The sequence below is a fragment of the Somniosus microcephalus genome, chromosome 8, assembly GCF_052327205.1.
Source record: "Somniosus microcephalus isolate GS21.2 chromosome 8, FLI_Smic_1.0, whole genome shotgun sequence".
Taxonomy (NCBI): Eukaryota; Metazoa; Chordata; class Chondrichthyes; order Squaliformes; family Somniosidae; genus Somniosus; species Somniosus microcephalus.
Genome location: NC_140994.1, coordinates 55953108 through 55969652, shown reverse-complemented (window position 1 = coordinate 55969652; position 16545 = coordinate 55953108). Strand labels below are relative to the sequence as shown.

General features: G+C 41.6%; 1 protein-coding gene across 2 annotated transcripts in view; it reads left to right on the top strand.

The window, feature by feature from the left end:
- Positions 1 to 16545, top strand: part of cfap46 (cilia and flagella associated protein 46) — a 575305-nt gene that overhangs the window by 230141 nt on the left and 328619 nt on the right. For both annotated transcript variants that reach the window (XM_085994743.1, XM_085994742.1), the window contains 2 exons: positions 5146 to 5294; positions 8555 to 8653. In XM_085994743.1, the coding sequence (XP_085850869.1) occupies positions 5146 to 5294; positions 8555 to 8653 (248 nt within the window). The remainder of the gene's footprint in view (positions 1 to 5145; positions 5295 to 8554; positions 8654 to 16545) is intronic.

The window sequence follows — 16545 nt, the reverse complement described above, 5'->3', positions numbered from 1 at the left end:
AAGAAAACTACTAGGCACTTGGTCAGAGTATTAAACAAGGCTTTAATCGACTGTTTCACAACATGGAAGTCTAGTTATCCTTCACTAGTTCCTGTTTACAAAATGTCCCTGAGCAAGCTGGGCCTGTGCCCGAGTATTTATACTCTCCTTGGACAGCGCCACCAGCAGGCCGCCCAGTATATTTCATAAGTCCTTTCTACATAAATGGCACGATTTACGTCACACCAACCATGAATAACCTAGGTGAAATCAAAAACAAATTCTATGAAGATCTAGACTACGCTTTGACTCAGGTACCTAAGAATGACAAACTCATCATTCTGGGCGACTTCAACACTCATGACGGGTCAGACCATCAATGGCAAACATGGCATTGGAAATTACAACAGAAACGGACGTCTGCTCCTAACGAAATTCACTGGACATAGGCTTATCATCACCAATACCATCTTCCGGTTGCAAATAAGAACAAGGCATCTTGGATGCACCCTCGTTCCATTGATGTACACAGTGAAGGAAAGCTGCCCTAGGATAGAACCCTGTGAGACATTGCAACCACATCACTACTCCGAGAAACTGCCCTAGGTTGACAGTGGAGTTTTAAATGAAACGTCAGCCTCCCACACCAAATTTAATATACAATAGACATAGATATATTAATGGCCCGGATTTTGCGGTGGTAATGACAGCAAAACTGTCAGTGTTCACTGTCATTGCCCCTCTGAAACTGACTGTAACTTCAGGATTTCGTGCATGCGTAAATAAACGCGGAAATCCTGAAGTTGCGGTCAGTCATTCCCTGCTCCGCCACAGGTTGCGATGCGGAATCCCCAAAGACAGCAATCACTGAAATCGCTTGAACTGATGAAAACTTCACCTTTTATGCTCTAATATCGCTATTTAAAAACCCCATAAAAAGTTAAGCCTTGTTCAATGAGGTGTAACTGGGTTTTTAGTGAAGTACTGACTGCTAAACAACCATTCTGGCCCTAAAAAACTAATTTTATATTTGTGGAATGTTTAATTTCTCCATCATGATAAAAATCACTGGATTTTTAAAATAATTAAAAAATATTAAAAAGTAAAGTTTGTTTATGATATTCCAGTTTCTACCTTAACCCCATGTGTATGTCCCAATCTTTATTTCGCGCTCTGTAATGTGAATGATATAAGCTGCCTTTTATTTCCTGGATATTTCCTGGTTTGCTGTCTGTGAGAATTCTTCAATCTGATTGGCTGCTTAGCCAGCTTGATGACATCACTGCTGCTGGACGCTGGCGATCCCCTTTTGACCGTGCTATGATTAAATTAACATCCGGAAAGCTAAAGTTTTCGCCACAATGATCACGAGATCTTTATGGGCAGCATTCTTTGCGTTCATTGGCAATCGCTGTGGCTTCACCGCTGACCGCAAATTCCAGGCCATTATTACATTTTAAAGCTTTTCTTATTAAGAGGATAAGTGTATGAATAATGTAGTCCTAGATCTATTGCAGACAATAATTTCCATAAAATTTTACAGTTTTAAGCATTTTATAGGGTTCGCCACCTCAAAATCACAAAACCCAATTAAGCCTGATAACAATACTGGATGCATTGAGATTGTGATTAGAACAATTTTTCAGTACTAATAATAATATAGAGTAACATTTTAATTTGTATGATTCAGTATTACTATAACTAAATGATGCTTTGTAAACAGTTAATTCAGCATAGAAATCCAATGCACCAAATCAGCCAATCTTTGAAATAGTTTTGTACATTATTACAATAATCTGCTTTTCTTATCATTTGCACATAACAGTTGAAAACTGACTAAATCGAGGGATGTATATTGCAAGCTTTTTTATATATGGAATCTAAACCATATTTGATCAGAGCATTTACTCGACTGAATAAAGTACTTACTCAAATTATTTTACCCAGTTCTCTTTTGCAAAGCACTCTAGCTCTACCTGGTGGCAGTGTTTTTCTCTTACGCAAGTGTACAATCTCTATGCAGTTATAGAAATATATATTATTCTTAATGTACACAGGGTAAGTGATGTATGTCAATCTATTTGTTGTCTATGACTAGCTGCTTGAACCCAGCATGACCAACTTTATTTCTCACATTTGTGATTTTTTTTAAACTTCTTATAAAGCTTACAATTTAGTCTTTGTAATCCTCTGATTTTATAATCAGATTTGTTACAATTACCCTCATATGCTTCCTTCCCCCATAGCTCAGTGGGTAAATGCAATATGTTGGGTAGTACTGAGCTAGGGATGTCCTAGGTTCATTGATAGTGAGGGGGCACAATTGGCCTCGACATTCTTTGGGCAGAGAGGGGAATATTCAGAGTTCCTTCTCTAGATTTCCAGACTGCTTTCAGTGATCCCATTTGAAGTGTGTGCGAGTGCGCGTGTGTGTGTGTGTGTATATATATCTGTCGACATCAGGTGAGGAAGGGTGGGCCTTGGCTATATAGTTGGTCTAAAATGTCCAGGCAAGACCAAAGCACCAGCTCATACTAACAACAAATTGCATGTATCTAGCACCTTTAATGTAGAAAAATGTTCCAAATGTCACATAAAAATAGAAAAAAATGAAATGTTCCGTTCAGGGATGCCAGTGGGGCACCTACTTCACTAAGTAGCTTTGGGGGACAAAACTATATTGTTGAAGAAAATATATATTCAAATAGGTGCTGATAAGTTCGGTAATTTATAAAGAAGTATACCACCTAGCCCTGCTCCTTTAAAAATATAAATAAAAAAACTTGAACTCTAGCTGCTCACCTCGCACTGCAACAATCCTACATAGTGGAGCTTCAGAGCTGAGAAGAGTAACATACTGCTCCATGGAGTCACCCAGTAGCAAGAGCCTGAAACTGCGTACAGACTGAAAGCATTTCCTTACTATATGCTCTCGGTCTAAAATAGCAGTTAATTTGTGACACCAGATGTGAGTGATTCTCTGATAGGCAGCCGTGACACTTTAACATTGAAAACTCGATTTACACTGCTATCTACATGTGCAGGTACTTGTAATGGGTTTTTACATAGCACCAAAGTTACATAGAATTTACAACATTGAAACAGGCCATTCAGCCCAACCAGCCTGCGTTGGTGTTTATCCTCCACGTGAGCAATAGTCCTAATCCCATGTGCCTACCTATTCCAATACTCTTTATCCCCGTTTCCTTCAACTGCCTATCTAACTAACTTATTCTTAAATGTTGACATGGTCTCTGCTTCAGTCACTAAATCTGGTCACGCATTCCACAGCCTTTGTATAAAGTTTCTCCTGCTCTCTGCCCTAAATGTCTTACATTTAATCTTTAATTTGTGCCTTCACTCTCTGCAACTCAATCACCAGAAACAGCCTATTTCTATTTACTCTGTTGCATCCCTTCATAATTTTAAATACCTCGATCTAATCACCTCATAATCTCCTCTGTTCTAATGAAAATAGCCCCAATTTTTTAAGTCTTTATATTTGTAACGAATGTTCCCCCAAATTTTAAATTTGGGTGCGCGGTCCCTTTAACGGGCTGCGCAGCCTATTCAAAGTTTCGCGCATCTGCAAAATTTCACATTGGAAAAGCCGGTCCTGGGCTGTGTGGGTCCGGCATACAGCCGCGCAGTTTAGAGGGAACATTGTTTGTAATTCCTCATACCAGGCATGGTTGAATGGAATATGTTTGCTTGCTCATTTATTCTCATTAAATAATATTACTTGCAACCGTTGGCTTTATTTGCTCGGGTGCTGAATGTATGTGCTCATCAAGTGGTATTACACAGTGTGTTAGCATTAAGCATTCTCAGTCAGAAATAGCACAGTTAGATGAAAAGCTTTCTCTACTAGATCTAAACTTCCTAAGGTCTCCACCCTTTGTTGTGCCAGTGTGACATTTTTTTTTTACTGCGTTTACTGTTTGGCCTTTCTGAGTGAGCCTTTCAGCTTACTGTTGAAATTTGGTCAGTGTCACACAGAGGTCATAATTTCAAACACCCATAAGATGAGGGACAGATGGAGAGAAAGACACTATTAATTTCATTTTTTTTAAACAAGTTGAAGTTCAAAAGCAAACAAAGCCTCTTTGAGGGAACCCAATAGGCAGGGATGGTAGAAGGGAGAATTATCCCCAGGCTTCAAATTCACTTCACCTGTAGACTACATTTGGTGGCTTTCGGCCATGCTGCACCAAAATATTTAGGCGTAAATCTACCACAGCGCAATACTGGTGTAAATGTAGCAAACTCGGGTGAGCTGACTTTTGCATGAAGGAGCGGAGCTCTGTAAATGAATGGCAGTGGGTTTTGGTGGGCATATCTCGGAAGCATTGCAAAAGATTGAGGAAATCTGCGCATACTCATGTTTTGGCATAAATTAGTCACTCGCAAATTTCCTCAGGAGAAAAGGTTGAAATGCGCCTCTTACACCAGAGTTACACCGAAACGCTCCAGAAAATTCCAGGCCGATATATTGCTTAAACATAGTTGAGGCAAATCCGTTGAAATACAGCAGTTACTGATGGCATTCTCAGCTTGCAAAGCCAGCTCTTTCAATTGTCACTGCAGTGGGATCAGTCACTTGTAAACATTAAACCTATTCCGTGACTAAAAATATTTGACACAGCTATCCCATTCTTCTCAAGTCATAGCATCTTCTACTTTATGTAGTTCTATTATACATGCCATAATTTGGAGTCCAATGGAATGTAGCAGCTGACTGAATATCTGAATCATTATTTTAATCTTTACCACTGAAAGTGTCATTATTTCAATCGTTAGCCGAAGGTGACCTGACTAGTACCTGCTTGCTGTTTATGTTCAATATAAACAGAAAAATTAGCTTTGATTTCCATGGCAGGATCAAAACAAAACAAATGACTCCAGAATACTTGATGTTGCATGATGACATCTATATACAGCGTAATGAGTGTCGGCTGTATGGGAATCTCTCCATCTGGACTCTCGTGATTGTGTTTGAATAAATGCAACAAATGCTCATATCTAGTACTGTATTTTTGAGTGATGAAAACCCAACAGTGATGTTTATTTGAAAATGTTTTAAATTTATGCACTCTTGAGAAGAAAATTAATTTGGTAATGTAGCTTCTACACGACTAACTGATTGATTATTTTCCTTTTTGAAAGACCTACAGTTTATTCTACATGGATTTATTAGTGAAGGAGCTGCAAGCCTTGTCGTATACACACTTGACATTGCCCGTCCTTCAGCTTGCAGAATTAATAGCCAGTGATGTGTTGGATAACAAGAGTCTCTCTGACTTTTACCATCTAAGGTTAATATTTTTTTTTCAAAGTACAGCGCGTAGTAATTATTTAATGCAATAGCATCTAAGTGATCTCTAAACAATCTTGTTGTTTTTGATGTAGACAAATTGTTTAATTTATTGAGATTGGTAGGTTCAATCCAAAGGCCTTGCCTCAGCCATCTGCCCTCATCCATGGCATTGTTACCTCCAGTTTTGACTGGCCTCCAATTCTCGACCCAATGTAAACTTCAGCAGATCCAAAACTGCTGCCCATATTTTATCACTCACCAGTTCCTGCTCTCCTCGCCGACCTACATTGGCTCCCAGTCCCCTAGTGCCTCAAATTTAAACTTCTCATCCTAGTGTTTAAATCCATCAAATGCCTTGCCCCTTCTGATCTTTGTAACCACCTCCAGTGCTACAACACCCCCCTATCCCAACCGCCATTTCTCCATTTCTCTTACTTTGGCCCCTTGTGCACCCCCCTTCACTCCACCATTGGTGGCCCTGCCTTCAGCTGCCTAGGTCCCATGGAATTTCCTTCCTAAATCCCTCCACCTCCCTCTCCTTTTTTAAGGCCCTTCTTAAAACCCACCTCTTTGACCAAGTGTTTGGCCAACCCTACTAACAGCAGATTTTTTTGATCTTGCCTCTCTGAACTGTCTTGGGACACTTTGTACATTATATAAATGTAAGTAGTTGTTGCGATATTCATGACAACAACCAGAAATTACTGACCCAATGCAAATACTAGGTTTTACTCAAAGTAGGTATTAAATTGCTATCTAATGTCAGTTTATATAATACAAAAATATGCATGTAAAATATTTAATTATCATAAATCTTGTGTATATGTTTTCTGCATTTTTAAGAATTGTATTTTTGTCATTTTGTGTTGGTTGTGGTTCTTAAATTTCTTTTGTAGCATCTTATCAAACAGTTTCAAATATTCAACCCATACTGTTATTTCCTCGAATTAAATTAGTACAACCTTCCCTTTCCATACTGATTGTCTCTGATTAGACAATGCCCTTCTAAGCAGTCATGAATTTTATCCTGTATTATGAAATCTAGCAATTTATCTACAATTGAGGTCAAACTAACCATACAATATGCTGGCTTATCGTTTTCCTTTTTTTTGAACAGGGATGTAACATTTGTCATCCTCTAGTTCTTTGGCACAATTCCCATTTCAAGAAATGTTTTGTAAAATTATACACTGTCTTCCCCAATTTTTCAGTATACTGGAATGCATACTATGTGGGTTTGGCAAGTTTTCTTCTTTTATTGCCATTAACTTTTTTAATACACTTTCCTTTTCAGCATTTATTTTCATTAGTGGCTCTTTCACGTTGGCCTCAAGTACTCTACAGTCCTACTTTCACCTTCTGTTGCAGAAACTGAGGCAGAATACTTATTGAGCATCTCTTGTCATTTCAACACGCTCAAATAGGAGATGTAGTCACAATGTTATTCTCAGTAAAGGAGGTTCATTCATTATCATCACATGCCTTTGTTATACAGAATGTAATATTTGATTTATTCAACTAAGTGATAATATGGAAATGACACTGAGATTTTAATGTACAGAGATATGACCTATTATAGAGAAACTTTAGGAGCAATTGAACTCTTGGGTGGAAAGCCAGCGGAATGCGCATGTCAATGACCCAGGAGGTGCTGCATTTGGCTCGATCCATTTTAATGGCCAGGTCTCATTTAAATGCAGCAGGCGAGCTGCCCACACAAAGTGAGTGTCCAGAGGCAGCTCGCTGGGTTCTGGCTGACGAATATAGGGTGGTCAGAAGGCTGCCTGGCCAGCGGGCCCCCCAAAAATAGATTTTGTAGTTACCTTTTAGGGCCTCTGCTTCTGCTCTGACTGCCTCTACTGAGTGGAGCGTCGCAGTGGACTCTCCGTTCAGTTGGCCTTTAAAATGGCTTCAGTGACCTATCTAGGAGATAGGACCCCAATTTGCATATCTTTATGAGGTGATCACCTGAGCCAGGCAAGTGCCTCGACCGCCAAAGAAAACAGTGGCGTAAAAAAGGCCGTTCGGCGGAAGCAGAGTGGTGTGTACCACTTTCATTTTACAGGAAACTTTGTGCTATCCGGCACCCATGGGACCGAGCTACTGCCGTTTTTTTAAAAAGCTCCGGATAGACCAGCGTCAATGTTATCAGATAGGAGCTTTTCATCGCAGTATCTGACCACAAACACTGTTGCTCAGCAACAGCTTGTAAACACTCGGCCCGTGGCTTGGAAGCGTCTCTGAAGCTGTTGCTAAGATACAGAGACACTTTCTAGAGCCTGTCGTGTCTGACCACAAACACTTTTGCTCAGCAACAGCTTGTAAACACTCGGCCCAGTAGCTTGGAAGCGTCTCTGAAGCTGTTCCTAAGCGACAAAGATGTTTTCCAGAGCCTGCCTGTGAAAAGAATGCTAGGAGAAAAAAAAACACCTAACCAAAACGGCTGCTGATTTCTGCCGTTAGATCAAAGTTGCCGGACATTCAACTTCCGGATAGCACAAAGTTTCCTGTAACTCCTGTTCTGCTCGGTTACACCAGGTGGAGAGAAATAAAATTCTACTTTTTATTTTAGACCAGAATTTATATTACCTCAATGCTTATTATTGTTGTTTTTTTTTCTAGGAGCTTGATACCGATTGTTTCAAATCAAAACAAAGCAGGGGTTTATGATTAAAGGATTTGATAAAGTAATTAGAGATAAACTCTTTCCTCTGGTGGGGGAGTCCAGAGCAAGGGGCATAACCTTAAAATTAGTGCTTAGCCATTTAGGGATTATGTCAGGAAACACTTCTTCACACAGAGGGTAATGGAAATCTGGAACTCTCTCCCCCAAAAAGCTGTTGAGGCTAGGCCAATTGAACATTTCAAAAATTAGATTGATAGATTTTTGTTAGGTAAGGGAATGAAGGGATAGGGAAGCAAATCGGGTAAATCAAGTTAAGATACAGATGAGCCATGACCTAATTGATGGCAGAACAGGCTCAAGGGGCTGAATGACCTACTTCTGTTCCTATATTCCTAAAACCTTTTAAATTAAGTTGAGAATTCAAAGTACCTTTTATTGCGTTCTTGTACCCTGTGGAATAGATTGAAGCAGCTGGTGCTTAATGTACAGTTATTTGAGTCCTGGCAGCATTTAAGATTTAAAAATTTCCTTTACCACACCTGTTGCAATATCATAAAATTATATTTGCAGAATCTTTTATTTGTACTGTGCCGTTTAGCCTGAATTACAAATAAAGTATTTATTTTCCACAGGATTGCCCAGATGTGTTTAGAGCTGAACCTAAGGCAAGCTGCAGAGTACCATGAAAAAATACCTGGATCAGTATTCATCTATGAAGTGGAACGGGCTAAGTATGTTCTTTTTGATATTATTTAGTACACTCTTGTTCATATTTACATAAAGAATTAAACATTTTCAAAATATGAATGATTAAAATAAGGGACCTTCCTGGTGGGGAGATGAAGTTATAAGGCTCAAAGATTTAGTAAAATAATATTTACTTTTCGACTGGTAAAACCTGTCCAAAGACCATGGGCAGGATTTTCATTCAGGAATCGGGTAGGAGGCGGGACTACAACTTTTGGGGTTGTAGTCCCGCCTCCATCGAGGTGCGGCCAATCCACGCGATTTTAATTGATTGATCTTGTTGAGCCTGCCCAGCAGGCTCAGCAGGCCCATTGAGGGCCACCCAGCAACAGGTGACATCACAGACTTAAATTTCATCTGTCAAGAGGTTTTGACAGATGAAATATCAGTGTTTCACAGCTGTTTGAAGCTGTCAAACACTGACAGACTTACTTCTAACCTGAGTCCTTCTCCACAGACTCAGTTAGAAATCTCTCCTGCACAGAAAGCTGAAGACTGTCACTTTTGACAGTTCGCAGCCATTCTGCTTTCTGTGCCGGTGAGATGAGGGTCTCCCGGGACCTAAAGGAAGGAAGGCTGAAAAGGTAAGAAAAGGTAATTTAAACTTCTTTAATCACTTTAGACACACCAAACACACTTACCTTTGCACTCATGCACACATCACTCACCTGAACACCGACATCTCAACCCCTCCAAGTCCTTCAACCCGACGGCCCGCCTCCTCTAACTTGGCGTGGTTTACATAAGAACATAAGAACATAAGAAATAGGAGCAGGAGTAGGCCAATCGGCCCCTCGAGCCTGCTCCACCATTCAATAAGATCATGGCCGATCTGATCCTAACCTCAAATCTTCTATCACTGTGCATCCACCCGAACCCATGTGATCTCCTGGGAGAGGCGAAAAACCAGATAAAGACCCAATGGCCAATTTGGGAGAAAAAAATCTGGGAAATTCCTCTCCGACCCATCTAGGCGATCGAAATTCTTCCAGGAGATCACTCTGTCCCTATATTTTCTACAGTACTTACCTTCTGTAAAGGCGATCTCCACCCCAGCCAGGGACAGGAATAAAACCATCTCCTGAAATCTAACACAGAATTAGAACACAGTAGGAGCAGTACCAGGCTACACGGCCCCTGGGCCCACTCCACTACCCACAGGGCCATGACCATTCCGAACCTAGACTCATGTCCAATTTCCTGCCCACTCCCCGTAACCCTTAATTCCCTTTACTTCTAGGAAACTATCTATTTCTGTTTTAAATTTATTTAATGATGTAGCTTCCACAGCTTTCTGGGGCAGCAAATTCCACAAACCTACCACCCTCTGAGTGAAGAAGTTTCTCCTCATCTCAGTTTTGAAAGAGCAGCCCCTTATTTTAAGATTATGCCCCCTAGTTCTAGTTTCACCCATCATTGGGAACATCCTCACCGCATCCACCCGATCAAGCCCCTTCACAATCTTATATGTTTCAATAAGATCGCCTCTCATTCTTCTAAACTCCAATGAGTAGAGTCCCAATCTACTCAACCTCTCCTCATATGACCACCCCCTCATCCCCGGGATTAACCGAGTGAACCTTCTTTGTACTGACTCGAGAGCAAGTATGTCTTTTCTTAAGTATGGACACCAAAACTGTATGCAGTATTCCAGGTGCGGTCTCACCAATACCTTGTACAATACCTTGAAGCCGTCGGGAATCCCACACTTCAACCTTAAAAATAGGGATTAGGCTAAAAACTGCCTGTTAACTACCTGTTAACAGGCAGTTAATTGGCACTAATCCCTTCCCGCCTCGGGTAGACGGGTCCCAGTGCGGGGCGGGTACCCGCCTCCTTTGAAACTGGCATGGAGGCGGGTTTGGGTGCGGGATGGGGTCGGGACCCCTGATTTCGGGATTTTAAGCCCTCCCCACACCTCCAATCCCAACTCCACGGCCCAATGAAAATCCTGCCTCATCAGTTCCTGTATAATTAAAGTAGTGCATGTAATTTGATCCAGATACAATACTGAAAGGGAAAGGCCAAGAACTGTTTAGGGCTAAGTTTTCCAATGGATTTTTTTAACCAGCGTCCACTGCCATAAACACTAAATGACGTCAATGGAAATGAAAATCGAGAGAGATGTATCGTAGCGACTAATCCGATATCGTCCATTTTACACTAACACACAAAATCAAAATGACTCCATCTATGCTCCATGGGACTGAGTGACCTTTCTGTGTCCACAATGTTTTTCAGCATCCTCCATTCCAAGAAAGCTGCACTGAGATCTCATCCTTTTGTAATGTAGGAGAGGCAGTAGGTGAAATGGCTCTCTGTAATGAACCTGTTACTTTTTCTGAAGCCTTCCATTGATGCAACTCTGACTTTGTGCTCTGTTAGCACCACTGGTGAAAGGTGAGGTTGTTTGTGAAATTAGGGGCTGGATTTTGTCAGCCCCGAGGAGGCGGGTATGGAGGTGGGACTGCTGGTAAAGTTGCAGAAAGTGGAGGCGGATGGCAAACCCGCCCCCATTCCGCTTCCGTGCCCTTTTGCCAGGAGGCGGGAAGCCGTCCTGCCCCGGGTCCCGCCTCATCGAGGCGGGAAAGGGATTAAATCCTTTTAACTGCCTGTTAACAGGTAGTTAACACGCAGAAAAAAGGATTAGTCCCATTTTACCTTTTCAAGTGCAGGCTTCCCGACCTCGGAGAACCCCGCCGAGGTGGAGGAGTCAAATAGGAGATCTGCGGGGGTTGGAGGGGTCTGAAAGTGCAATGTAGAGTTGAGTGATGGGTGCAAGTGTGGAGAGGTAAGTATGTGAGGTGAGTGTAAAGTGTTAGAAAATGTTCACTTACCTTTGTTTCTGCCTACAGCCTTCAGCCACAGTGGTTCCGGAGTCCCGACATCTTCGTTGTAGATTTCACAGACTGGCTGTTGGATCCTCCGAACCAACAGTCATCTGATTTCTACAAACTTGAAAGGTTTGATGAGTCCTGAACACAAGGGCTCATCAAACTACACAGAAAGTCAGTGTTTGACAGTGTCACAGAGCTGTCAAATGCTGACATTTCTTCTTTCAAGAAGTCTTGACAGATGGCATGTCAGACGTTGACGTGCTCTGTCAGTGACTTCCCCATAATTGGCCTGCTGAGCCCACAGGGCAGGCTTAACAAGGTCAATCAGGAGAAAATCCCACCAGTTGGCCAGAGGCTGATGGAGGCGGGACTGAGACCTGACGAGCAGCAGTCCCGCCTCCAGCGCGTCTGCATTCACAAAATCCAGCCCTTGGTGTTTGTGCTGCAGGGACCAAGGGAAATTCTTTGTAAGAGACTGTGGGCGTGACTCTTATTCGGTGGAAGTGTGCAGTCATCTTTCATCCCAACTACTTATGGCACCAGGGCACTGTCTTCATCTGCAGAGAGAGCATTCGGGCAAAAATAAACCTACTGCAATGAACTGGGAGCCACAGCAATTTTATTATTGTATAAGGCTACATGTATTTGAAGGATAAACACGGTTACCATGCTCAAATATCTGTTTGTAGTGGGCAAGCCCCATCCCACCCACCTCTGGAGGACCAATTCCAGGGAGTGTTACAGGCTTAATGAATTCAAGCATACACTCCTTCCAGTCGGCCATCTGTGCGAAAACATACCCTACCATTATTTGGCACTTGGTTTGCAACAAGGAAATTGATGGAAAGGTCACTTTTATGCATATTATGACACACACACATTACAGGTAACTTATGTTTAGTTACTTGTTTTCTGCTTTGGAGAAATGATCCCCAGCGTCTCACAAGATTCAGTTTTCCCACTTGCAATTCTGCAGAAGCCATAGTGGCATTTACAATTTAGCTGCCCTCACCCAATTTTATCATTACATAATTTTTTTTTTCTACCTAAGGGCACATCATATTTGTCAGCTGTGACAACAATAGCATGCCTTCTCTGAGCCTATCAAACACACATCAAGAGAATATCTATATAGGATGTAAAAATGCAGACTATAAGTTTAAATTAAATGCATTTACTTAGGTAACCCGGATGGCAGCAAATATCTTCTGGACTTCCTGACTTATCCTCCTGCTTTGTGGCACATCAGTTACTTGGCGGGATGGCCCCTGTCACCTTTGCAGCCGGTGGTCATATCACCTGCCGTCTCAAAGGTAAATTTCTGGCAAGCCAGCACTTCATCCATAAGTATTTCTATAGCAGTGTGGCTAAACTGAGCTTTTTCCTGAGATTCAGGTGTATTTCTTCCAACTCTGATATCTCTGCTTTGCACAGCCACTTCAATTCGGATTATGAGACCTGTTGAGGCACTTAAGAGCCACTTGACAGCTCTTCTTAATATTTGTTATTTTGCTGCTAACACGAGTGGCATGGAGAGCTATATAATCACAAAGCAGAGTATGTTATTGCTGGCAGCCATAAATGTTTGTTTACTTAAAGGAGATATTGGCAATGTTATTTCCAGAAGTGGATATATTGACGAGCTTCCATTCATATTTCTGGTGATGGCAATGAAGGACTAAAATCAAGAGTGACAAAGCATAAAAAAAGTTCCCTGTGCTTCTCCAAGATCTTTGCCACTGCAGAAAGTAGTGTAGCCTAATAAATAACGTCTAAGATACTGGATACGTGCAAGTGAGTGACGAGGCTGTGTAACATACTTGAATGATTCAAATGACCTCATAAACTATAATGGCAAAGCTGAATCATTTTATCTAATATTCATCAGATTAGCAAGATTACAGCTTTGCCTGCCTGATATCTTTGATAGAATAGAGCTTTATAGTTCAATTCACAGGTACTTTGTCACTTTTAGAAAAGTGCCTGTATTTTAGTGTTAAATGATACTCGCAAAAGGTTATTACACATCATCTAATCATTCTGCTTTACCAGTAGCTGCAGTGGACATTGTAGCACAATACTACAGCAACAACAAAAGCTTGCATTTATATAGTGGCTATTAACATTGGAAAGACATCTTAGGATTTAACATTTTATAATTTACTCCTTGCTGTTGGGGAGGGTTTAAACTAAAATGGCAGGGGGTTGGGAACCTATGCAGGGAGACAGAGGAAAGGGAAGCAAGGATAGAAGCAAAAGACAGGAAGGAGAAAAGCAAAAGTGGCAGTCAGAGAAATCAAGGGTTTAAATCAAATATGGCCACAGTAAATAATAATTCTAAAAGGCCTATGAGTGTTAAAAAAAACAAACCTGAAGGCTTTGTGTCTTAATGCGGGGAACATTCGTAATAAGGTGGATGAATTAGCTGCGCAAATAGATGTAAACGGATATAATATAATTGGGATTACGGAGACATGGCTCCAGGATGACCAAGGCTGGGAATTCAACATCCAGGGGTATTCAATATTCAGGAAAGACAGGCAAAAAGGAAAAGGAGGTGGGGTAGCATTGCTAGTTAAAGAGATTAACACAATAGTAAGGAAGGATATTAGCTCTGATGATGTGGAATCTGTATGGGTAGAACTGAGAAATACCAAGGGGCAGAAAACGTTAGTGGGAGTTGTATACAGACCCCCAAACAGTAATGCTGAGGTTGGGGATGGCATTAAACAGGAAATTAGAGATGCGTGCAATAAGGGCACAGCAGTTATCATGGGTGACTTTAATCTACATATAGATTGGGCTAACCAAATTAGTAACAATACTATGGAGGAGGAATTCCTGGAGTGTATACGGGATGGTTTCCTGGACCAATATGTCGAGGAACCAACTAGAGACCAGGCCATCTTAGACTGGGTATTATGTAATGAGAAAGGATTAATTAGCAATCTTGTTGTGCGAGGCCCCTTGGGGCGGAGCGATCATAATATGATAGAATTCTTCATTAAGATGGAGAGTGAAGTAGTTGACTCAGAGACTAGGGTCCTGAATTTAAATAAAGGAAACTACGATGGTATGAGGTGCGAGTTGGCTAGGATGGATTGGGGAACATTACTTAAAGGGTTGACGGTGGATAGGCAATGGCAAACATTTAAAGATCGCATGGATGAACTACAGAATTTGTTCATCCCTGTTTGGCATAAAAATAAAACAAAGAAGGTGACTCAACCATGGCTAACAAGGGAAATTAGGGATAGCATAAGATCCAAGGAGAGGACATATACATTGGCCAGAAAAAGCCGAAAACCTGAGGATTGGGAGCAGTTTAGGATTCAGCAAAGGAGGACAAAGGGATTAATTAAGAGGGGAAAATAGAGTATGAGAGTAAGCTTTCAGGGAACATAAAAAGTGACTGTAAAAGCTTCTATAGATATGTGAAGAGAAAAAGATTGGTAAAGTCAAGCGTAGGTCCCTTGCAGTCAGAATCAGGGGAATTTATAATGGGGTGCAAAGAAATGGCAGACCAATTAAATACATACTTTGGTTCTGTCTACACAAAGGAGGACACAAATAACCTCCCAGAGATGTCGGGGAACATAGGGTCTAATGAGAAGGAGGAACTGAATGAAATCAGTATTTGTAGGAAAATGGTGTTAGGGAAATTGACGGGATTGAAGGCCGATAAATCCCCAGGGCCTGATAATCTACATCCTAGGGTACTTAAGGAAGTGGCCCTAGAAATAGTAGATGCATTGCTGGTCATCTTCCAAAATTCTATAGACTCTGGAACAGTTTCCATGGATTGGAGGGTAGCTAATGTAACCCCACTATTCAAAAAAGATGGTAGAGAGAAAACGGGGAATTATAGACCGGCAAGCCTGACATCGGTAGTGGGGAAAATGCTAGAGGCCATTATAAAAGATGTAATAGCACAGCACTTGGAAAACAGTGACAGGATCGGACAAAGTCAACATGGATTTACAAAAGGTAATTCGTGTTTGACTAATGTACTGGAATTTTTTGAGGATGTAACTGGTAGAATAGATAAGCGAGAACCAGTTGATGGGTGTGTATTTGGACTTGCAGAAGGCTTTCGATAAGGTCCCGCAGAAGAGATTAGCGTGTAAAGTTAAAGCACATGGGATGGGGGGTAAGGTACTGACTTGGATAGAGAACTGGTTGGCCGACAGGAAGCAAAGAGTTGGAATAAACGGGTCTTTTTCCGAGTGGCAGGCAGTGACTAGTGAGGTACTGCAGGGATCGGTGCTAGGACCCCAGCAATTCACAATATATATTAATGATCTAGACGAGGGAACTAGATGTAATATCTCCAAGTTTGCAGACAACACAAAGCTGGGTGGGCGTGTGTGCTGTGAGGAGGATGCCGAGAAACTCCAGTATGATTTGGACAGGTTGGGCGATTGGGCAGATGCATGGCAGTTGCAGTATAATGTGGATAAATGCGAGGTTATCCACTTTGGTGGCAAAAACAGGAAGGCAGATTATTATCTGAACGGCAATAGATTGGGAGAAGGGGAAGTGCAACGAGACCTGGGTGTCCTTGTGCATCAGTCGCTGAAGGTAAGCATGCAAGTGCAGCAGGCGGTTAAGAAGGCAAATGGTATGTTGGCCTTCATAGCGAGAGGATTTGAGTACAGGAGCAAGGATGTCTTGCTGCAGTTGAACAGGGCCTTGGTGAGACCACACCTTGAGTATTATGTGTAGTTTTGGTCGCCTTATCTGAGGAAGGATGTTCTTGCCATGGAGGGAGTGCAGCAAAGATTCACCAAACTGATACCTGGGATGGCAGGAATGACGTATGAGGAGAGATTGGGTCGATTGGGCTTATATTCGCTGGAGTTTAGGAGAATGAGAGGGGATCTCATTGAAACTTATAAAATTCTAACAGGACTAGACAGACTAGATGCAGGAAAGATGTTCCCGATGGCGGGGGCATCCAGAACCAGGGGTCACAGTCTAAGGATAAGGGGTAAGCCATTTAGGACAGAGATGAGGAGGAATTTCTTCACCCAGAGAGT